At 56.2% G+C, this 22426-nt stretch overlaps 3 protein-coding genes across 9 annotated transcripts in view; all 3 read right to left on the bottom strand.

Annotated features, from left to right (window-relative positions):
* Positions 1 to 22426, bottom strand: part of coq8aa (coenzyme Q8A, genome duplicate a) — a 27087-nt gene continuing 4661 nt past the window's right edge. For 2 of the 5 annotated variants that reach the window (XM_037244486.1, XM_037244485.1), the window contains exons 2-17: positions 7368 to 7567; positions 4538 to 4641; positions 4352 to 4461; positions 3904 to 4248; positions 3768 to 3834; positions 3193 to 3267; positions 2976 to 3104; positions 2253 to 2338; positions 2034 to 2174; positions 1856 to 1937; positions 1632 to 1725; positions 1394 to 1535; positions 1170 to 1277; positions 1038 to 1103; positions 880 to 966; positions 1 to 809 (exon numbers count right to left, since the gene is read on the bottom strand). In XM_037244486.1, the coding sequence (XP_037100381.1) occupies positions 519 to 809; positions 880 to 966; positions 1038 to 1103; positions 1170 to 1277; positions 1394 to 1535; positions 1632 to 1725; positions 1856 to 1937; positions 2034 to 2174; positions 2253 to 2338; positions 2976 to 3104; positions 3193 to 3267; positions 3768 to 3834; positions 3904 to 4248; positions 4352 to 4461; positions 4538 to 4631 (1917 nt within the window). In that variant the 5' untranslated portion in view covers positions 4632 to 4641; positions 7368 to 7567 and the 3' untranslated portion in view covers positions 1 to 518. Of the gene's footprint in view, positions 810 to 879; positions 967 to 1037; positions 1104 to 1169; positions 1278 to 1393; positions 1536 to 1631; positions 1726 to 1855; positions 1938 to 2033; positions 2175 to 2252; positions 2339 to 2975; positions 3105 to 3192; positions 3268 to 3767; positions 3835 to 3903; positions 4249 to 4351; positions 4462 to 4537; positions 4662 to 7367; positions 7679 to 22426 lie in introns of those variants that run through there. The other 3 variants (XM_037244482.1, XM_037244483.1, XM_037244484.1) reach the window with 3 other exon arrangements.
* itpkb (inositol-trisphosphate 3-kinase B) lies at positions 8095 to 16778 on the bottom strand. Of its 2 annotated transcripts, XM_037244480.1 has the most exons (13): positions 16400 to 16778; positions 15144 to 15282; positions 14824 to 14962; positions 14499 to 14765; positions 13716 to 14354; positions 13539 to 13682; positions 10941 to 11040; positions 10824 to 10861; positions 10574 to 10749; positions 10242 to 10446; positions 9405 to 9506; positions 9122 to 9193; positions 8095 to 9055 (listed from the first exon to the last, which is right to left on the bottom strand). In XM_037244480.1, exons 2-13 carry the CDS (start codon positions 15149 to 15151, stop codon positions 8846 to 8848), a joined length of 2100 nt encoding a protein of 699 aa, XP_037100375.1. In that variant the 5' UTR covers positions 15152 to 15282; positions 16400 to 16778; the 3' UTR covers positions 8095 to 8845. The 2 variants fall into 2 exon arrangements, with proteins under 2 accessions (XP_037100375.1, XP_037100374.1); XM_037244479.1 differs by having other exon boundaries at positions 13539 to 14354.
* Positions 17477 to 22426, bottom strand: part of cmtr1 (cap methyltransferase 1) — a 5517-nt gene continuing 567 nt past the window's right edge. Inside the window, exons 2-24 of one of the 2 annotated variants that reach the window (XM_037244477.1) lie at positions 22231 to 22332; positions 22020 to 22168; positions 21720 to 21878; positions 21547 to 21639; positions 21405 to 21476; positions 21217 to 21311; positions 21081 to 21153; positions 20808 to 21006; positions 20570 to 20688; positions 20379 to 20475; positions 20144 to 20276; positions 19873 to 20052; positions 19731 to 19787; positions 19602 to 19659; positions 19417 to 19485; positions 19210 to 19341; positions 18997 to 19122; positions 18839 to 18930; positions 18697 to 18765; positions 18534 to 18581; positions 18338 to 18450; positions 18150 to 18258; positions 17477 to 18087 (exon numbers count right to left, since the gene is read on the bottom strand). In XM_037244477.1, the coding sequence (XP_037100372.1) occupies positions 17952 to 18087; positions 18150 to 18258; positions 18338 to 18450; positions 18534 to 18581; positions 18697 to 18765; positions 18839 to 18930; positions 18997 to 19122; positions 19210 to 19341; positions 19417 to 19485; positions 19602 to 19659; positions 19731 to 19787; positions 19873 to 20052; positions 20144 to 20276; positions 20379 to 20475; positions 20570 to 20688; positions 20808 to 21006; positions 21081 to 21153; positions 21217 to 21311; positions 21405 to 21476; positions 21547 to 21639; positions 21720 to 21878; positions 22020 to 22168; positions 22231 to 22324 (2472 nt within the window). In that variant the 5' untranslated portion in view covers positions 22325 to 22332 and the 3' untranslated portion in view covers positions 17477 to 17951. The remainder of the gene's footprint in view (positions 18088 to 18149; positions 18259 to 18337; positions 18451 to 18533; positions 18582 to 18696; positions 18766 to 18838; positions 18931 to 18996; positions 19123 to 19209; positions 19342 to 19416; positions 19486 to 19601; positions 19660 to 19730; positions 19788 to 19872; positions 20053 to 20143; positions 20277 to 20378; positions 20476 to 20569; positions 20689 to 20807; positions 21007 to 21080; positions 21154 to 21216; positions 21312 to 21404; positions 21477 to 21546; positions 21640 to 21719; positions 21879 to 22019; positions 22169 to 22230; positions 22333 to 22426) is intronic. The other variant, XM_037244478.1, reaches the window with a different exon arrangement.

Consider the following 22426-nt stretch of genomic DNA (forward strand, 5'->3'; position numbering starts at 1 on the left):
TCACGGCACACACGTTTCCATTTTAATCAATTGGAATCCACATAGTACATGGGCGCAAATCAAGCAGGACACAAAACGGAGATTTTTGTACATTTGCTGTGACGTGCTAAAAGATCATCCTGAGCTTCTTTAAAAGGGACCTCCAAAAGCAAACTAAAATGCCATCAACAGCAGCAGCAACAGCAAGGACATAAGCCAGGTGAATGTAAATGATTCCAGTATTCAATCACTTGAAAGCCTTTTTTTGGGGGGTTGCAAGCTGGTCTCAATCTGAAGCGGAAACACGGAGGGCCGAGAAGACGACACCTCCGGTCCTGGTCCACACCGACCGACTGACCTCAAAGACCCCCACCTCCAAACCCTGATCATCTCGTCAAAGTCCAACAAAACAGGAAAAAAAAAAAAAAGAAAAGAATTCAAAACGCCAAGTGTGTTACATTCACTTTGGGCGCTTTTTTTGTCCGCACTTGGGCCTCGGACCGGACGCGTGCTCAAATCTCACAGCCTGGACCCGGGCGTCAAGGCGGTGGCGGCCTGCGGCCCTCCCAGTAGCGCCGGTAGGTCTCCTGGAACATATCATTGCATCGTAGCTTGGCGTTGAGCCGCGAGCAGATGAGGAAGGAGCCGCCCATCTTGCGGTGCAGCGAGTACGTCTCCTCGGGCGGCGGCGTCAGGCGGTGGCGCAGCATGACCGGGATCAGGTTGTGGATGCGCTCCGTGGTGGACTGCGCGCCAAAGTCAAACGTGTCCGGCGACGCAAAGGCCTCGCCCAGGATCATCACCGCGTCCACGTGGGCGTTCTCCATGGCCTGCGCGCCGCACGGGTCGGGTCAGCGCACGGCCTACGCGCGAGCGCCTAGCCTATGCGTGCACGCTGACCTTTGACTCGTAACCGGTGAGGAATTTCATCTCGATGGACTTCTTCAGAACGCCTTGGCGGTCGCCCTCGGCGGCCGAGCGGATCACCTGGCGCCGCCAACGACCGGGTCAGCGACACCGCCGCCTTTGAAATGCGCTCGCGACTCGAGGAGACTTACTTCGATGTAGACGTCGGTGAAATGTTGATCGAAGCCTCTGGTGGCGCCAAAGTCCAGCAGCGCCACCTGCGGGCACGGCAGTCAGGAACGCGGCGCGGCGGCGCTCCTTTCTCTCTTTGGAGACGGACTCACCTTGTGTGTCTGCGGATCGTACAGGAAGTTGGACCAGTTGGGATCGGTCTGCATGAAGCGGAACTCAAACAACTCTCTGAGGCACAGCTTCAGGATGTTCTCGCAGATCTGAACGCGGCAAGAATACGTGGCGGGTGAGCCAGCCTCGCCAGGAAGGGGGGAGGGAGGGAGGGGGCGCGGTTCCTGGCCTCTCCACCAGAGGGCCTCCTCTCCCGGCTCCCTACCGTGTTCTTGAGCTCCTGCGGGAGGCCCTCGGCCTGGTCCAGCGGGAAGCCAGCCACCAGCTCGGTGGTGAGCACGTGGCTGCTGCTGAGCTCCTCGATCACCTCCGGGACGTAGAAGAACGGGTGGCCCTTCAGCAGCTCCCTTTCTCGTGCAGACAACAAATCAAGCGTTAGCAAGCAAGTTCACATTTTCAATGGAAGCCCGTTTCTTTTCTCAAACAAAAGCAAAAAGCCTGACCTAAACTTCTTGGCACAGCGAGCCTCGCGCAGGTAGTCGCACTCCAGCGCCAACTCTCTCCTCATCACGTCTATCATGTGCTCCGGAAACAGACCTGCAACAAAGCGCAGACGACAGATGTTTGCTTACAGCCGCTTTGGACGTGGCTCTGCGTGCCTGCGTGAGTGCGTGCGTGCGTGCGTGCGTGCGTGAGTGCGTGCGTGCGTGCGTGCGTGAGTGCGCACCATCGGGCAGCGCGTTGCTCATACTCAGCACGGTCATCAGATTGTTGACGTCGCTGTTGATACTTTGGGCCACGCCGGGATACTGAGCAGGACAGCAAGCAAAAAGGAGTTTGCATTTGTTTGTGGCAAAGGAGCAGACACCAGCATCCAAGGAAAGGGGGACGTGCTGGACGGGCACCTGGATTTTCATGGCCACCTCCCTGCCGTCCTTGAGTCTGGCCAGGTGGACTTGGCCGATGGAGGCGGCGGCAAACGGCCGCTCCTCGAACGACTCCAGCTTGTCTCTCCAGCTGGGGCCCAGGTCGCTGTTGAGCGCTTTCTGGCCACGAGCAGAGGCAAAGAGGTCCAGCGCGAGGCGCCCAGCGAGCGCGCGCGCGCCAGCCAGCCAGCGCCTTACCGTCATCTGCTTGATGGGCATGAAGTCGGCGCTCTGCCGCACGCGCTCGAATATCTTGGCCAGCTGCGGGTTGATGAAGGCGTCGTCTGAAAGCAGGCAAAGTCAGCAGAAATACGCCGCCACTTGGGCATCTCCGAGCAGAAGGATGCCGAGATGACCTCGTCAAGGAGAAAACGGCAGGTGTGGCCTTGAAGAGGCAACATGCAGAGCGAGCGCCTTAAAGTAGCGCAACGCCGGCGCATTTTGACACTTTGAAAATAGATTTGCGGCCGTTGCGCTTTTTGCCGCGCCGCATTCAAGTGACTGTCTTTGTACGTTGCGACGGGACCCCAAACGTCGCCTGGCCCGCCCCGCCCGCCGCCTCCCTCTGGGCCAATGGACTTTTACGAGCTTTGCGAGGAAGACAGAAAGCTCGCTCTGTGAGCAACATAAATAAAGAGAGCTCTGGAGGGGGCCCGAGAAGTGCAACCGGATCGCGCCGGCGGCTTGTTTACGGCCCGCGTGTCCTACCTCCACCTGTCGCGTAACCCGAGACGCCGCATGCCGGTGATTCGTTGCCCTAACACGCAACGTGCACACTTGGCTGCCAATGAAGCAGAATCAGCGGCGGCGGCTCGCTTTTGAGATGCATTGGGCCCATTTCGAGCATTTCACACATGATGGCGTGACAATTGCCATCGATTGACAAATTGCAATTTCAAAACGGCCGAATCGCCCACAGACCTTGAATACTGAGCATCTGGCCCAGCTTGAGCGCGGCCCCTCGCACTTTGCACAGCGTCCTGACGATGCGCTCGGCGTTGGCCTCGGACAAGAAGGGACTGGAAGCCAGCACCGCCTTTTGATTCTCTCCTGCGCGCACAAAATCCAAGCCAGGCCGTCACACCCATCAATCAACTGGACCGTGCCAGCCAGCCAGCCGTCCGCTCAAAAGCCTTACCTGCCGCGTGGTTATGACGCATGGACTTCTTGGCCACCTCCGCCAAGGCGCCGATACCGAGACCCACGGCCAGACCTGCGCACATTGGCGGCGGGCCAGTTAGGAGGACCCCGCACGCGTCGGCAGGCGCGCCTGCGTGGGCGCTCCGCTTCGATGAATGACATCCCGCTGCCGGAGATCCTTTGTTTTTTCTTCTGCCGCGGCGAGAATAAGCCGGGGGGCCGTACGACTCGTCCGAGGCTGCGTCCGGGATTACGTAACGGCGCGGTTACGTCATCACGCCGGCAACAAACGGCACGACGAGACGAGCGGGAAGAAGAAAAGCCGCGAGGCCGCCGCAAAGCACAAGCCACGCATTTCACCTTTTTAGCACAAGTCGTTTCGGAAGCAAGCGTGGCTGGCAAAATGGGGCCGGCAAAATGTGGCTGGCTAGCCGTCCGTCCGTCCGGCCGGCTAGCTACTGGCTCAAGCTAGGCTAGCGTTTGCTGTTCTCGCAGGCAGAAAAGCCCTTTGAAAGCGCCGACGTGCTTCCCCGTGTGTCACTTTGGGGGCATAAAAAATGCGGCGAGCGTCACCTCCAAAGTTGACCAGTCTGCTCAGGCGGCTCACCGGCACCTTCCTCTCGCGGGCTCTCTCGCTCAACTAAAAAGAACAACAAAGTGAGAAGTCGCAATCACGCCAAAAGGAGGCGAGCAAAACCCGGAGTCCCACCGTCTGCTTGTGCGGCTTGACGTCGGACCGCTCGCTCTTCTCCAGGTCTCGGGCCGTCAGCCCGCTCACCGAGGACGAGGGCTCCTGGTGGTAGGCCCGCCGCCCGCGGGCCCGGAGCCACGCGCCCGCCATCAGCGGGCGCCCGGGGCCGAGCACGGTGCAATAGCGCCTCTTGCTGAACTCCGGCCAAGGATCTTTGTAGCCGGCGAACGGCGAGCTGCCGGTCCCGCCCGGCGGGCCGGGCTCGGAGGTTCCCTCGGCGGCGCCCGCCGCCAAATCCTCGCGCTCTTCCAAGTCGTCCCGAGGGAACTGGGATGGCGACGTGTCTTGCCGCTGACTCAGCTCCTGATGGGGAAACATTTGGACACGTTGGGAACCACGTTGGGCGAGACTCCCTCCCTCCCTCCCTCCCTCCCTGTTGGAGAGTTGAGCGCAAAGCGGTAGGTACCTGCGCCGCGGCCACGCATCGCTCGGCGGCCGACTGCAAGTTTTGGATGGCGGCGCCGGGAAGGCCTCCTGTTGAACACCAAGGTTGGTATTCGGTGTTGAATGGAGCGCCTTTGAGGTGCCAGAATTGGAGGCGCTGTAAGCAAGGTTAGACGGAGGCTGCCGGGAGCGGCGTCCGTCCACTCACCCGTCCCCGGGCGCAGAGCGGCGCCCTGCGTCTCCACCACGGCGCGACTCAGCTTAGCCAGGCCTCGCATCAGCGGCATCATGTCGCCCGCCATGACGAAGCGGCTGCAAAACAACGGTGCGTGTGTTGAAAAGAGACGTGGGGAGGGAGCACGAGGAAAGCACCCTGGCTTGTGCTCACTTGACTGACTGCTTCAAATACTCCCCAGTGTCACCTCAGCCACACATTTGACAAGAGGCGGAAGGAATGCTGTTGAAAGTCGGAGGGTGGCATTGTTTTCCCCCTCCCTCCGTCCGGCCTTGACCGCTAAACATAGCCCCCCTCAAAATAGCCGGCTGCGCTTAGCAGTCGCTCGGTCAGGGCCTGCAAAGCACCATCGGCGCCCGCCGGCCTACACCAACTTTTGCTTGAGATGCCACTCGTCCTTCTTTGGAGTGGCGCTTTTTATTCCTCCGGAAGGAAATATTTGCCAGACGGATGGAGATGTTTTCGGCTGTCATGGACACGCCTGCCAACGCCTCCATTGTCTTGAAGTGCTATTCAGGTATGACAACATGCTGAAACTTGGGCCAACTCAGCGGGGATTGGGAATCATCCACACGCACACACAGTGACCGAATGGCTCTGTACCAACTTGTTATTGTGCAACAGCAAAAGACGATTGCGAAATGGCCCAAAGCTCCGACGGCAAAAGCAAACAATTGCTAAAGCCACAAGGAAAAAGACCTTGCTGCGGCCTTGCGTCGGTTGACCTGGCGGCCTCGTTCTGAGCGACCTACTAAATAATAATAATGTCAAAGGTGAAGAGGGCAATTGCGTCAAGTGGAGCCAGCCACTGGCACCTCATCAATCGTGGAGAAGCTCGATGCTCTGCAACGTGGACTTTTGGATCAAGGCTCAAGAAGACCAGCCTCCCTCATCTCCCATTGGCAGTTGTCAGGGGGAGCGGTAGAAAAGTGGCTTCTCATTGGTCCGTCAAGAAGGCATACCAGGAAGTAGTTAGATCTTTTACATCAAGACATATTCTTGGAGAAAGCAATTGTTTTCTTTGCATTTGGACTCAAATTCTGGCTGAAAGTAATACACTTGTGGAAATTCTTAGAACACGATGTGTAAAAGAAAATACCTCCAAGTCACTGTAAGAAACAGCAGTGGGGTTTTTTTGGTTTACTTTCATGCTTCCAGCTCTGCCTACATACGGGTAATGTAATTCACATTGCCAAAATTTAACAAGGGTGGCGGAAAAACCATTTCACTCACTCCCCCGGCCAAAAAAAAAAAAAAGAACGAAAAAAACACCACCGCCAATGAGGAACTACTGTTGCAAAAAGGTGAATCAACTTCCCATGTCCCACTTCGAGCATGAAACAACAATAGAGAACGATCATTGGAGAGATAGACACATGAGGACCTAAGACAAGCACTGACGGAATTTGTTGATTCAAACCAAAAGACACAAGTAAGCCTCAGCTGTTGTTTGTTGCACTGCAGGCCCTTCACACTGACACAAGCATACACACACACACACACACACACACACACACACACACACACACACACACACACACACACACACACACACACACACACACACACACACACACACACACACACACACACACACACACACACACACACACACACACACACACACGTGCACAGTTCGGTCACAGAAATAAAAATAGAGCACAGTCTACACGCGTCAACATATTGCACGGAAAGTGTTTCACTCCGATTTTAAATAAAGGGCAGAGAGAAGCGTAAACAATGAGCAAATGTACTTTCCATTTTTACCGGGAATTCAATTGTTGTTGGAATCATAATAGGGCAATGCCACCATAAAGTTGAACGCTCTGTTCATAATAATATCCAAAATGACAAAAAGCAACAAAACATCCTGACAATATATAAACTATGAGTTCAATTGAACTAAAAACGTGAAAGAATAACTCTTTATTCAAATAAACTAAAATGCTCGAGGGTTAGTTACTGTGGCGTGATTTGAGTTATGTTGTTGACGCAGGATGCAGATTACGTCCCTGTTCAAACGACAATAAATGACGAGATAAGGCAAACATTAGAGCGAGGCTGATTAGTGGACAGACGGACGGACGGACGACCTTATCGCTAAAAAGGTCATCAACAAAACGTAGAGGTCAAACAACAGTCTTCATTACGTTGCACATTTTTATTGTGTTTAACAACAACGACATTATCGGAGAGTTGGCCTTTGAAACAAACACCACTTTAAATGCATATCAATCAAATTGAGGAATTTATGACCAAAGTGTTAAACGACTTGGCGTGCTGACATGAAACGAAATAACCCTACAACTTTATTGGCAAGACAAAACCCACCAAATTGCCCCTTCAAACTAACATTCTGGCACTTTACGTGCATTTAAATCACATTTATGGACCTATTGCGACAACGTAAGAAGAGTTAACGGGTTCTATTTAATGTGTTGCCATTAAACGAAGAACAACAACACAACCTTGTAACTTTATTGACCGCAAATTCATAAACAAGACGAGTTATCAAACATGACGTCACTTTCATTGGACTACAAAATGCAGGCGTTGAACGTTGAACTTATTTTGAAATAGTCGACAATTACGCCACTGCAACGGGGTTGCTTTCGCTCGCTGTAAACAAGCTGCGCCACGTTGTTGTTGACGTGAGCTAGCTAGCAACGATCGGTGGAGCAAAAATAAGCACATTTCTAAACATATGTGCAAATGCATATAAGATTTGCAGCCCTGAGATTAAACACGTCCGATAATGCGCGATAATCTGCGTGCGTGCGTGCGCGCGCGCGCGCTCACTCACCAACAGACGTGGTTCGTTTCCGACTCCCACGAGGTCAAACGCGACTCCCAACGACGAATAAACCTTCTATTATGAATATGGAGGATAAGGTTCACATTTGCGAGCGTGTGCGGGATGCGTGGATGGGTTGTCGTTCGGATCCAGTTAGGCCATGAGGTCAAAAGTCCCGATTTACCAAACTCTGCGCAGGTAGGCAGGCAGCCACGCAGCGCCGCAATGTACACCAAGCAAAGTTGGAGGAAGGCATGCGCGTCGCGCGCCCCCCACTGGGCCCCTGGTGGACGCAGCGCAGCACAGCGCAGCACAGCGCAGCCTATGCGCGCGCCTCAACTCGTTTTTAGTTTCTCGCACTTGGCACTGTCGCCCCGCCCATGCCCGTTTACCATTGGGTGTTGACGGCCGAGCGAGCTTTCTCATTGGTGCGCCAAGAAAATAAACGCGGAAGTGCTTTGTTTACGCTCGTATGACCAAAATGATTGCATAATGGTGTCTCTTTATGATAAGATAAATACATGAAATCATTTCTTTTCTTTGTTTATAAATAAGCCTCTGTTGTGGTTTATCATGTTATTTTGTTGTTTTTAAGGCCTCCTAAAGGTCACCTAAACGCTTTACTTTTGTCATGACAATGTCTTTTTTTTTGTCGAGCACATGCCGCAACACTGAAGCTCAGGTTCAAATGACAGGGTGAAAAAAAAGTCAATAAATGCATCCAAGAGACAAACTATACGCTCGAACAAAATAGACTGTATTATAAATAGAGACGAACAAGGTTAAGAAGTTAACATGCACTCCTTTAAGACTGCAGAGAGAAATAAGACGTGTGGTGAAGTGAGATGGGGAGGAGAGTCAAGGCACCGCCGTGGAAATAAGGTTGCTCAGTAGGAGTGTTCGGCAGCTACTACCTACCGTGGTGAACAGGACAGGGACGCACAGCCTTTCGCAAGAATGCTCATTTAACCCCCAAACCTTAGACGTAGGATCCAAGCCAAACACACTTATCGAAATCTCCCAAAATAGCAAAGCGGGTGGCACTAGAATGTTGACACTATAATAGCAAAAACTCGAACGGGAAATCCAAAGACGTTTTGAGCCTTCGTTTTGTGTTTTGAAGGCACCATTTGCATGCTTCTTTGACGTGAACCGGAGTTCCTAGTCCTTCCGCTTGAGGGCGCCAAAGTTGTGAACTACGTGAACAGGGGTGACTTAAGAAATTGGGAGATCATTCGGAACACACTAAAAAAGAAAACAATACAAAGAAAACATGATGACTATGACGCTTCTTTCGAAATGACGAATTGTGATTGTTTTCTTTTCAGTGTGTCCCTTACTGCTCCTCATCGACCGAATTCGTTCGACTGCAGCAATTTGAAGCAAGCGTCTGCATGCTACTCTGTTTTTAAAAGCTGCACATGAAAGGGTGCCACTGACTTGTTTTAGAAGGGATTAAATAATAACTATAATATGGATAAAAGCGCTCATGTTTCAGAGTCCAAAAGGGCAGAAATGATGTCCACCAGAGAGTCCAGTCCGGAAAGGTAGCCGTCCTCCCGGTTGCCTTCCTGCCAGGACGCTCGGTGGTCGAGCCGCTCGCCCTCGGGGAGCGGCGTGGTTTTGCCAAAGTCGATCATCCACACTTTGGCCCCGCCTCTGGTGTCGTGGACGAAGAGCAGGGAGCTGCCGATCACCTGCGCGACAACACCAGAGCCGAGAAGAAGAATATCGCTCGTGCTTGTCGAGGGAGCGCTGCTTACCTCGTGACTTTTGAAAAAGGGCGACATCTCCAGGGTGCTTCTGATTTCCTTCAGCCTGGCCAGGTAGCCGTTCTGCGCACACACACACCGGCCCCAGCCAGCCAGCCGGCCAGCCGGCCAGCCAGCCAGCCAGCCACCCAGCCAGCGATGAATGGAAGCTTTGAGCACATAGCGACTTGCGCACAAACGCACATTTGCAGCAAGCAGCCAGCCACCCGGCGCCCTCGTGAGTTCAGGCGCTTCGGTTTGGGATGAGCCGCTTTTGGATTCCGTGCCCACTTACCAGAATGTCCTTGTTGCCTTTGACAAACTCGTGGAAGGCCGCCATGATTTGCTCGCGCGTTTTTGTCCTCTTAAAGTCTCTGTTGACAGTGCCGTCCTCCTTCTGTGGGGCCACGGTACATGTAGTGAGGTCATTTATGAAAGCACCTCCATTGTTTGCCATACACGAGGAGTCACCATTTTCCGACTCGGGTTGAGGAAGAGATTTGCGGGAGGGAGGGAGGGTAGGAGAGAGAGACAGAGAGAGAGAGAGAGAGAGAGAGAGAGAGAGAGAGAGAAGACGGAGCAGCAGCCGTGCAACAGACGGACAATTCTGGAGGAAGATGGTGCAGGGGAGGTTATTTGTAAGATTGGCCATTTTTTCAGATTTAGGAACATCCGTGCCCAAAGTCACCGATGGCTCCCATACACGTAGACGGGCGAGCTGCACAAGCGCTGCAGATTAGCGCAAGCCGCTGCTAAGCAACCAGGTGCTGTTTGGAGGGACAACATCACCCCCGCCCCACCTTCACGCTTCAGCCCTGGGAAGCCGGCGTACACGCGCACACACGCCTCTGTTTCTGGGGATAGCCCTCAGAGCCATTCGTGTCCTTATATAGCCAGCCGCAAGCGTGCGTGCGTGCGTGCGTGCACGTGGGTGTCAGGGCCAGATGCTAAACGCCGACCAAGCTGCCACCGACAGACCTCTCTCAAACGACAAAGAAAGACGCGACCACTGTGCAAAAATAACAGGAAGGACAACGCACGCACGCACGCACGCACGCGCCCCCCGCCGGCCCGCCCGCCCGGCCTCTCTCTCCCTCCCTCCCTCCACATCCTGGTCGTTGCGAGCACTTACCTTGACGCCTTCGATGCGGAAGCCCAGCGTGGCGGTAGAGCTGATGGTTTCGCGCCACTGCATGTAGCGGGGCTTGGTGACCGCCTTCTGCAGGTTCTCCTCGGCCGTCGGCGCCTCAGGGTCCACCTCCACCATCTTTTGGTACATGTCCGGTCGCGGCGTGGGCTTCTTGCGGGCCTTGGTTAGCTCCTCCTCCAGATACGTCCTGACAGATAAAAGAAAAGTGCCCACCGATGGAAATGGAGGGAAGCGAAATGGAGTTGTTTTGCGTAAGGAGGCCCATCAAGTCGCCTCGTTTGCCTCTCCCAAAGCAACATGGCCGCTCCTCTCACCTCACCCCCATCTTGCAGTCCATCACGCACGGGGAGTCAAAGTCGGCCAGCAAGTCCTCCATCTGATTGTACTTCTGTCCGTCCTTTTCCACGTCGCCGTGGTAACCGGGCACGTACGGACACAGCACGTCCCGCATCAGCAGGGACAGACAGCGCTGCTCGCACTCGCAGTGTTTCTACAAGGAGACGGGGGGGCGCTCAGCGCGTTCACCCGACCCCCACGACCCGGACCCCCCCACCATGCGCTTACTTTTAAGATGCGGCCGTTGGCTCCCGCCTTGAAGCTCCCTGTCGGGAGAGAGACAATGTTAGAGAGCAACCGTGTGTGTGTGTGTGTGTGCGTGCGTGCGTGCGTGTGTGCACATACCAGCGTGGCCCGCCAGTTGTATCCAGGGATATTTCTTCTTGAAGGACATGACGAACGGCGACCAGTGGACCATGTTCTTGATTTTCCTCCATGACTTGTGCTACAAAGAGACGCCTTCGTTAGAAAAGGCCACACAAATATCGTGGACGGCCACACACGGGGCCCAAATGCGCGCCGCGCAACCACCAGGCGGCGGCTCGGCGAGCGTTTGAACGTTAGCGTTTCATCAACTTCCCTAAGCGTGTCGCTTGCTCTGCTAGTTGTTCCAGCCCGAACAAGTGTGGTTTTTGTGGATCTCCAGGGAAACAAGCTCTCAGGCTTTAGTGCCCAACACACACACACACACACACACACACACACACTTACACACACTTGAATCTTTATGACAAAAGACAACTTGCTACACACATGGCTGTCTGGCGGGGTTTCTTCCATCTCCCACACCAGCACTTTTTGTCTTTCCAGAACACTTTGAGGGTTCCCTTGGCAACCAGCAAAAGCACCGGTGACGTCCAGGCTCTCCCCGTCCACAAAGCCATTTATGCGGGGTCATCCCTTTTTTTAGTCACGGACAGACAGAGCCCGAGGTCCAAAGAAGGAAGCCGCATGACGTCGGCCCACGTGGACCCCGTAAAAATGTCTTGGACGAAACGTGACTATCTATGGGGCGCATTCACACACACACGCACGCACGCGCGCCCACGGGGAGTCACATGACGGCTTCCTCGCTGCACTTCACTTTGAGCACTTCACACGATGATGACTGAGGACGGACCGGGTCTTGTCCAACAAATTGTTGAAAAAAGCGTTTGCTCGCTCCTCTCGACATCACTGGAGCGACTGCGTGACAAAGACGCCGAAACTTGCACAGAGAGAGAAAAAAAGAGAGAGAGGAAATGGTAAGCAGAGGGAACTTCTTGCAGGCAGGAAGCGAAGGGGGGGTGAGGGGGGCGCCGCTCGGCCTCCACTTGGCCTCCGCCGCAGTATTTTCCACATCCGCCAGTGAGTACAAACAAAAACAACCAGCGAGGCTCTCTGCAAACAACACAAGAAGCGAGCCAAGGCAGGAGCAGGGCGCGGGGCGGCTGCAATTTGTCATTGCTTCAACCTCCGTCATGTGAAAATGCAGGCCATCATATGATCACAGAGGATGAGGGAGGGAGGGAGGGAGGGCCAGAGGTAGGGCCCAATCATTCAGCAATCCAGGGCCCAATCATTCAGCAATCCATATCAGCCACCAGTGGAGAGCTGCGACAGACAAGGCGGCTATGGCTCACGGGCAGCGACTTCCAATTAGAAATGGGGCAAGAGCGGCGGCCTTGCTCGGCGGCCTTGCTCGGCGGCCTTGCTCGGCGGCCTTGCTCGGCGTTATCGTCCGCCAACGCGGTGTTTCCCTCACATTTGGACCTTGCGCACACATGCAGCCGAAAGAGGGAAACTCGCCTTGACGTCACACGGTTGCCAAGCGACGGGCCGCTGCGGGAGCTGACATTTTCCACTGCGGCCGGCGCGCGCACACTGCAGCGCGTCTTTGCTGCGTGTTGCTTTTTACGGGCTTGACTCTTCCAACTGGCATCCTTATGGAATATTTGGCAGAATCAAAGTGCACGCACTGGGCTCTCAGTCACGCTCCTCGGCCTGCCTGCATGCCGCCGCATAGCGCTTGCGCGATCAAGCACGCCTAATACTTGGCTGCTTGTTCATCAGACAAAATGTGACGAGCAACAGGTGGGCGGGCGCGCAACCGTCACGTGGTTCGGGGAGACGGGACGGGGCGCTCAACGGGACGGAACGCTACAGCCCAGTTTGAAGGAGAACGACCGGCACAAGTCGTCTTTTGGTTTTGTGCTTGTTTGTTTTGCTATTGGCAGCGGAAATATGCAAAGAGAAGCCTCCATTCAAATCCGTCAGCCAAAATAAACAAATCGTAAGGCAAGACACCTGCGCCCGTCGGGAGGGACATCGCTTTGCTTTGGGGGGGGGGGGGGGGGGCACGTTGACTCGGCGTCGCTCGCGCTTCACAAAGTTCACAATTGGCGGACTCCCCATTTATTCCGCCAGACCCAAACGACACTACAAATGAGAGTTACGATTCCACTCGCGCCAACTACGGGACCGGAGTGGAACGTACCATCACAATCAGGTTGAGCGTGGCTTTGGCAAATGAGCTACGAGCAAATACAATTGGCCACAAAGCAAAGTGCGTGAGAGTTTAGTGCTTGACGCTCCAGCGCATTGTTGTTTCTTTTGTTTGAGTGGAAAGGAAGCAGTTGTTTGACGCCACACCTCAAGACAAAACGTCCCAAACAACGAGCCGTCCGTCCGTCCGTCCGTCGGTGGCTCTTTTCGCTTGGAAGAAGAGGGGAAGAGAGGTCGAGGTCAGGCACAGGGCTGGCTTTGTTCCGAGCCCCGGCGGCACCTCACGCGAGGCGCTGACGGACAAACGCTCACATCTTCACAATTCCACCAGAGAAAACAAACCAGAGCCTTTTTGACGAGGCCACCGGGCTGCGCGACCTTTAGACAGTAAAAGTTCTTTTCCACTCGGCTTCTTTGTCATATTTGCTTTTCGGAAGGCTCTACGCGCGTCCGACTTACCGCTTTCTGACGAGAGCTGAGCTGCGCCGGCGTGAGAAGGTGCCCGCCTCTCTCCGTGTCGGAAAGCTCCTCTTCCGACTCTTCCCAGGACGAGGAGAAGCCGGCCGAGGAGGCCGAGGAGGAAGACAGCTTCCTCAGGGCGGCGGCCGGGCCGGGGCTCGGGGCGCCCGCCGGGTCCCCGGCGGGGGTCGGAGCTTGGCTCGCCGGCCCGTGGTCGGTGATGACCACGGCGGGGATGGAAGGAAGCAGCGCCGGGCGGGGGCCCCGGGGCTCGGGCGGCCGAGCGTCCCACATGTCGGTTTCCGTGCACGTCGACTGTAGCGGCGCCTCGGGACCCGACCGCTGTCTGGCGCTCAGCTCTCCCGCCTTTGAACCTCCTCCGTCGCCGCCCGGCGTTTGTTTGTTTTCCCTCGACCCGCCGACCTCTTTTATCCCTCCATCTTGGGCCGAGGGCGCTCGCGAGGTCTGCGGGTCACCCGGGACGAGGAGCGCGCCGTCCGATTTTGGTTGCGAACGGCAGCCGCTTTCAACAAACAATGTCTCTGCGCTGTCGTCGACGTGAGCGGCGGCGCCGCTTTCTTCCCGCTGGCTCTCTTCATCCTGGCCTTTTCTCCCATTTTGGAGAACGGGAGGAAGTTGACTCTGGCGGCCCCGGGTCACTGAGCATTCCAGGGCTACCCCGCCACGGCCGGGAGGGGGCGGGACTGGCCCCGTCGCTCGCCTCGGACACCGAGGGCTGCGCTGGAGCTCGCCGGCGAGCACCTGGGCACGAATCCCGGAAATGTGCGCCTCGAAAATGCCCACTTTTCCTTTCACCTGCAAGTCACACGCACACGCATGAAAGCGTCTCCCTCGATGACGTCAAAGCAAATGCTCGTTTGTACGCGGCCTGCGACGGAACCATCCGGCCTCCGGCGCCGTCGGATCCGGTTGGCTCGCAGCAGGAAGCGGCTGTTCTACCTCCACGTTCTGCAGCTCTTTGTGAATCTGCAGCAGCTGGGCTTGGCGTCTCCGCTCCTCTTGCTTCTCTCCTCCTCCTCCTCCTCCTCCCGCCAACAAGTCCTCCTCTTCCTCGCCGGTGCCGGGCGAGCTGAGTCGTCGGACCCGTCGGCCCACGTCCACTCCGAGGAGGTCCCGGCACCGCGGCGACGGAGAGCGAGCGCCAGGGCTGGGGCCGGGCGTGAGCGGGAAGACAAACGTCTGAGGCGCCGTCCCGCCAGGGCTGGTCTGCACGGACACACGGGACGTTTGAGGAGCAAGGTGAGATCTTTCTGAGCTGGCCTACCTGAGGGCTGGCTGGGCTGTAGGGCATTCCAGGCAGCACACGGCAGTAGGCGCCCCCGTCGGGAATGCGCGGCATGGCTCGGCCGCTCCGGCTGTCTCGTGGGCCGCTGGAAGCTTGCTGGACGTGAAAGCGATTTCCGCTGTTGACACATAGAAAAAAAAGCTCAAAGCGTCATGCGTGGGGGAACGCTGCACTTAAGGTGGCGACGCTTCTTGAGCGCGCTCGCTTTGTCACAGACGCGTTCCGAGCGCCGTCTCGCTCGCTCGCTCGCTTTGTCACCGACGTGTTCCGAGCGCCGTCTCGCTCGCTCGCTCGCTCACCCGCTCATGGCTGCCGGGCGTCGCGCTTTAGGGCAGATGGCGCCATCCCCGCGGCCGGGCCGAGGGTCCCGAAGGCTGGCCGGACATCACGGCGCTTCCCCTTCAAACGCGGGCCGGTCCATCCGGGGGCGAATCCCACCTGACGACAAGTCAAGAGGACAATTTGCCTGCTGAGGAAACAAAGAGACGCGCTCCCGAAACAGCAGAGCCGTCGAGACTTTCCGTCCATTCCCGGAGTCCTGAGCAAAAGCAAAAAGATACCATTGTTCTGACTTGGGGGGTTGGCAGGGCGGGGGGTGACGGGGGAGAGAGAGAGAGAGAGAGAGAGAGAGAGAAAGAGAGAGAGAGAAAGAGAGAGAGAGAGAGAGAGAGAGAGAGAGAGAGAGAGAGAGAGAGAAGGAAACAGGTTCCACAATGTTTGAGGAGATTTGGAGCAGGCTGTTTGGAACCACGGCAGTCAGCTTCCCAAGATGCAGCTCAATTCATTTTCCTAACTTCCTAACTTGTGCTTTTTCCCCAAATAAACATTGGGCAGGTGTCTGCCTTGAAGGCTTTCCGTTGACTTGTTTGAATAAGAAGACCAGAAGCAAATATTAGCTGTCTATATTTGCACTTGCTATCATCAAAGATGAGTGAGGCGAGGCGAGGCGAGGCGAGGCGAGGGGGGAAATATTACAATGACTCGGTTTTAGTGGAAACTTAGCTAGCCAGCCCATAGCCATCAAGTGGAAATCCTGTGATCCAATCAGGGCAATTTAAAACATTGGGGAACTTTTTAGCCTCTCGATGGACATGCAGCCCAGCTCAGCCCGTTGGAACATATTGGGACCCGGTGCAGATTTTTGGGAAGTACGGTTCAGTTGTGCATTCAGATATTAGGAACGGTTTGCGTTTCCTCTACACTTTTACAATGACGCAACCGTTCGGGTTTTCTTTTTCTTCTAACTCCTTTAAATGTCAGGAATGTTCAAACTGTGCACAGTGCAAAAGTGGAAGACAGCTCGACTTTTTGTTAGAATGAACACGATGACGTGACTTAGTGTGTTGTCAAGGTGCTACGGAGAATGAAGCAACGTTTCAAAACTATGAATTGAAACGACACTGCAGGAAAAAATGTGCGAGACCAACGCATTGAAGGGAGGGAGGGAGGGAGGGAGGGATGCTGCCGCCGCCGCCGCCGCTGCTCCTGCTGCCAGTCCGACACAAATTGAGGAAAACAACACAAATGATTACTGTCCAAAAGATACATGGCTTACCTTACGAGCTGATTCATCCGATACGGACTTAATTAGACGCAATAAGGACTAAAAAGCTACTGTGCGACTTTGACGCTGTTGGAAAGGGGGCGGGGCGGCCAGGGGAGGGGAGGGGACGACGGGACGGGACGCTATCTTAACTTGTTGACGCTCGCTCGCAAGGCGAAAAAGTGTCGCGCAACAACAACAAGCGTCTTTTCCTCCACTGGCGTGCCCGCGCTGGTCTACCGCGCTACCAATCGGCCCAGGTGGCGGCCGGCTCTCGGGAGGCGTCCGGCTCCATGTGAGCAGCTCGCCAACTCCATCCACAAAGTCGGGCGCCAGCTGCGCTGCCGTCGAGGACCTCCATCCGCCCCGCCACTGCCAAGCCGGAAGTGATCGGGAGGGAGGGCGCAACGCACGCACGCACGCACGGGTGCGCGCACGCACACTTTCGCTTTTTCTTGCGCCCGCCACGTAATCGTCATTCACCGAGCGAATGAAGGCGGCGGGCGGCATTGTGACAAAACACAACTTGTCAACTTGAATGAGACGACAACAACAACCACCACCACCACCACTCCCAAACGTTGGCAGCGTCGGTTCGGGGTCCGAATCATTCCATCTGGAAAGCGATGACGGCCGTGGGCCACCTTGGAAAAGGTTTTGTCCCCAAAGGCCACTTTTGCCTGGCAGCTCGTTGTAATGCTTCCAATGGCAGTCTTGAGCCAATCAAAGCTTGCCATCTAGGTTGGCAGACTTGACTCAAGTTTCAGTGGGGCCAATGCTGCTGTGCAAATTGGCATTTCACAACAAACAAACAAACAAAGGAGATTGGCCCTCAACTTACGTTCTGAACAGGCTTGGCGGCTTCACGCCCATCTGGGGGGGGATGGCATGATGCCTTTGTGATCGACAAGCAGTCGGGCACCTCAAGGTACATCCGACGTCCTGGTGAAAGGAAAACGGATGACTGGACCTTGAGGGCAGACGCTGGCGCCGCCGCCATCACCGAGGCCCTTTGAGCCAACATTGAAAACCCGTTGTCAGTCGTCAGTCCTTTACTTCCTCTTTCCATAGAAGAAACCAAGCAGTAGGAACATCCATTTTGGCATTTTTAATATTAAAATGAAAATCAAATCACCGGTGGGTTTTCTCCCTTTGAGTACGCTTTCTAAAAGTCATTTCCAATGTCCATAAGTTTGGGCAGGCTAAAATACACAACTTTGACCCGATTCGGATGGATGAAAAGGCGCAAAAATGGACAATAGCGGCATGAGGAGTCAGCGAGCCGCTTTTTCACACGCGTCATATACAAAGAGCCCATAGATAACAAGCAGCTCTTGAAATTGTTGACAGTCGCAAACCATTTCGGCTCAGCCAGAGGGAAAAGGTAACCGACGACAACAGAGTTCTTTGTTTGACCCGCTAAGACGAGAGCCACCGACAGGCTTCGCAAAAGGATCTGGCGCTCTCGGATCATTCATCGTGCGCTTAGTGTGAACTGAAAGAAAGAGCTGCTTGAGGAAGAGGGACATACGGCCTTGGCGAGCGAGATGGCCGCTCCAGCGCGTCATCGCTGGCGGTTGCGTTGAACAAAGGCCAGCACGTCGTCTTTGGACAGCTTGTCGGGGTCCACGCGCGTCTGAGAGTCGTGCACAATGACGCCGTCCTCCCAGGCCCAGAAGAGACGCCCGGCGTGGCACACGCTGAAGCAAAATAGACAAACAACAAGTTGGCTGCAGAAAAGTCACGACGGCGGCCGACGTACCGGAAGGGCGAGGCGGCGTCGCCCGGCGTGTCGTAGCTGGACTTATTGGTGCTCTTGTTAAAGAAGAACTTCCTGTTTGTAATTTTGCTGGAGGACATCATCCACGGCTCTAGACCCAGGCGGCGGCGCCGGAGGAGGATGATGATGATGAATCAGAGCTGGACAAATAATGGTGTGGAGACGTGTACCGTTGGTGGTCTTGATGACGTAGAGCCCGGTGGGAAGGAAGTGGCGGTCGTCTCGGCCGGTGTAAGACAGACGCGGGACCCCGCCCGAACTCTTGGTCACCTTCATTTCCAGCCTGAGGCATTGGACAATGAATGCACGCGCGCACACACACATGCTGCCTTTTGAGGCCAAAGAGTCATGCCGCCGCCGTCGTACCGGACAAAAATCCTCTCCATTTCCTCCAGCCTGTAGACCTCCTTCACCCTGTTTGGAGGCAGCCGATGGCCAATCATCCACGGAGGGAGCGATGGGACGCCACGGCCGTTCAAAGTGGTCTCCCTTTGGCAAGAATATGAATGCAAATGCAGGTGCTACCTACCTGATGGGGTTCATGTCAGGTCTGCTGGGCTTGGCCACCGCCTTCACAAACTTTTCGGCCATCTCGATCCTGCACACAGGGCTTCCCATCAAAAGGCGTGGAAAAGCCAGTACGTAAGCAGGCGCTTACTCGCTCTTCCCACCGTCTGTTGAAGTGCTGATCTCGGACGTCGGTGCCGTTGAGGACGAGCGCGTCCATCACGTGCACGGCGTTGATTCGCCGCTGCGCTTTGCCCTGTGAACGGAGACGCACGCGCGTTTACGACGCGCCGCGAAGCGCGGCCGCGCCGACCTCGCCGACCTCGCCCTTCAGCTCCTGCACGATCTCGGCGCTCAGCAGGGAATCTCTGGGGAGCTCCAGCTTGAAGTTCTCAAGCTTCCTCCAGCGCAAAGGCATCTTCCCGTCCCACGTGTAGATCTGGGACTTCTGCGGGGGCGGGCGGAGGCAGGCGCCTTTGCCTCAAATATTTCCACCTTGGTGCGTGTCGTCAAACGGATTGGGATTGGCACTCACGCCCAGCGCCAGAAGGAAGATCTGTTCGCCGCCTCCCACGATGCAACGGTGGTCCAGGACCTGGCGCAGCTTCTTGAGCGTGGCCGGGTTGAGCGCCGTCGGGCTGCTATGGAACGACTCCGCGTCGGGGTTCTGGGGCACGAGCCACGTTTTAACGCAAGGCAAGACTGGGAACTTTGAGATGACGCCGCCGCCGCCTTCACAGACCTTGATCAGTTGGTAGAATTTGGTCCTGGCATCCGAGGAGGCCGGCGTCACCCTGGCCTTGTCGGGCACCTGCGAGCGAGCGGAAGGCGTGAAGGCGGCCGAGGCGGGAGACTCGGAGCGGAAGGCGGGAGACTCGGAGCGGAAGGCGGCCGAGGCGGGAGACTCGGAGCGGGCGGCCCACTCACCCCCCACAACTTGAGACACTGCTTGCGGAGGTCGGCTTGCCGGGACTCGGCCAGCGCCCTGCGGGTGGCGACACGCTCAGACGCCAGCCAGCCAACCGGCCGCCAGCCGACGCCGTCAAATCTACTCACGGGTCCAAAACGAAGGCGTGGATCTTGGCCAGGGCTTTGATCTGGACGGCGCACAGGCTGGCGGGACACATTAGACCGCACCGCTTCAGTCAGGACAAAAGATGTGAAGCCAACAAAGGATGAGACGGGTGCGGGCTGGCACCTCTCGTTGGAGTTGACCATGAAGTGGTAGAAGTCGGCGTCCTCCTTGACGATGGCGAGGGGAACCACGTCGGTCACGTCCAGCTCGGTGTCGCGCAGCTGCTTGAGTTTCAGGTTGACTCGGAACAAGTACTCCCTGACGGCCTCCGAACCGGGCTTCAGACCTCGGCACACCACGTACCTGGCGCGACAGAACCCCCGGCCGGTCGTGCCCCATGGGGTGTCGTGACGTTTACCATCTGACCCCCCCCCAAGACATGCCGATAACGTACCTCTCAGAGTTAGCGGGCCGACTGGTCACGGGTTTGAAGAGCGTGATTCGGTCAAAGCAGAGGTACAGTAGGTAGACCAAGCCTACGCTGAAAGGCGTGAAGAGGTCAAAGGTCTTGCAGACAAAATGGCCGCCTCGAAGAGAAAGAAAGACAAAGTTTCATTTCAAAACGAGTCGAAACAAGGTGGAGCGGCGGGGCCTCAATGGCCATGGCTCAACAAAGCGGGCCCACCTACCTGTCCTGAGTGTAGAGAGAGCGGTGAGGAACTGGCAGAGGAGCAGCTGTTTGGTCAGGATCTCCTGAAGGTTCTCCTGGCCTTCCACAGAGAATCCCTGGCGGGCGTGGCAAAGACGACACAAGAGCACGCACGCTTCAGGGGAGAGCGGGCCGACCGAGCCAACACTGGCGCCCATGCCAGTCACTCACCCCGTCCGCCATGAGGAAATGCAGGCCCCGCCCCTCGGTGCTGTCCAGCACAAAGTTGCGGAAGGCCGTCACGTTCTCCGGCCGGGTGATGTCGCCGTCGCCGTCCACGCCGCCTTCACCTGGGGCACGTCGACGGCAGAGAAGTCAAGACCGCGTGCGCGTGGCCACCCAACATTTCCAAAAGGGCCGGAGCTCCTTTTGGGTGGAACCGTTTTAGACGCACTCGCTAGCGTCCTACCATAGTAGGGCTCAAAGAGCTCGCTGGGCGCGGCGTAGAAGTCTTCCAGTTTGAAGTCGCAGGGCCCCTTCAGCGTCATGCCGAAGCCTTTGGCGTGCCAGCGTCTCCTCCACAGGATGTACTCGGAAAAGCCGCCGGGCCCGGCGCACACGTCGCCGAAGTACAGAAGCTCGTTGCCGTTGTCGTGGGTCAGAGACTTCTACGCCAGGAGCGACGGGTGTCAGCGTCACGCCACGCCGCCGAGACGTGGCGCAGGCGCGCAGCCGCACTCACCCCGTCGGGACCTTTCGGGTCGGTCAACATGTGCTCGAAGCAGTAGTCGATGTTGGCCATTTTCATAGCCGCTCTAAATGCGGCAAACCGTTAGCGTGACGGACGGCAGCCTGCAAAAGGCGCGCTGGGCACGCACCTGTTGAGGAAGACGCCTCCCCGGATGGTCTCGTAGGGGTTGGAGCGAGTGCGCGCTCTCCTCATCTCCTCGCCCTCCAGATCGTCAAACACCGTCTGCAACCATGATGGGTCGGAATGTTTGCTCTGGATGAGGGAAACGGCGGGCGGGCGGCCGGCCCCGCCCCGCCCGCTCCCCTTCAGCCTCACCTTGCACCTGAGAAGCGTGTGCAAGAGGTCTTCGCTGCAAAACTGGGTCTCGTCTTCAATCTTCATTTTTTTCTGTAAGAAACAAAAATGGAGGAATAACGATGGGTCCACCCCAGAAAGGTTTCCCCGAGTACGTACTTACCGGTCCCACCGCCATCCAGTCCCTCAACTCATCCGCATCGGGAATTTCCGTGGTGCATTCGGGGAACCAGTCCACTTTCTCCGTGGCGTCGGGCTAGATGCGAACACAAAAAGCGTGGGCCGTCGTGGGCGACTTCACCCCGTCACCAAAGGCTTCAAGTCGTGGCGCGCTACCTCGGGTTCATCCCGCCAGTCCACATTGAGCTCCCCCTGGAAGCCCCGCAGCGTTAGGCCGAGACCGCGCCTCCCCCGCTGGGTGGACGCCTCCACAATCTCCTTACGGCCCTGGCCGAATTTGCCCAGGCCCTCGCCCTGGCGGAAGCCCATCTTGGCCTGCCGAACAACAACTTGGGTCAGACTCAAAGTCTTCTTCTTGCTCGCTTTGAATGTTGCACTCGTTTGGGAAAGCAGTGCAACATTTCTCACCAAGACACATTGCAGTTCTTGCACAGTTCTTGCATTCTAAAATGTTACCATGAGCTTCTGGGACACGCTGTTGTACATGGAGAACTTGGAGTCCTGCGGGGGCGAGTCCGCGTCCCCGGCGTGCGCCGATACGGACGGCACGGAGAATCCCGCACGGGGCTCTTCTTGGTCGCTGAGAGAATCATTCTGGCTGGAGTCTGGAAAGGAAAGCAATTGATGCAAATAACCGCTGTTAGATGGGCGAGGAGCATGAGCCTACCTTGTCTGGACAATCTGGACTCTTCATCAGAGCTGCTGGGGTCAGTGCGCTTCTTCGCAGCCAAGCCGGGAGCGGCCTCGACTCTTCTCTTCATCGTGGCTCCTGCAGAACAAGGAGTCTTCGTTTGAGATTCAGCTCAAAGGAGGCGAAATCCGTGGTCCAACAATACAGCGGCGATACAATTTGCTCGAGCAAA

Source organism: Syngnathus acus, chromosome 24 (assembly GCF_901709675.1).
Source record: "Syngnathus acus chromosome 24, fSynAcu1.2, whole genome shotgun sequence".
Taxonomy (NCBI): domain Eukaryota; kingdom Metazoa; phylum Chordata; class Actinopteri; order Syngnathiformes; family Syngnathidae; genus Syngnathus; species Syngnathus acus.

Coding starts and splice junctions, on each gene's coding strand:
- itpkb (XM_037244479.1), bottom strand. Junction 10,750..10,823: donor CCAACGGCCGCATCTTAAAA/GTAAGCGCATGG, acceptor GTCTCCTTGTAG/AAACACTGCGAGTGCGAGCA. Junction 10,447..10,573: donor GACTGCAAGATGGGGGTGAG/GTGAGAGGAGCG, acceptor TTTATCTGTCAG/GACGTATCTGGAGGAGGAGC.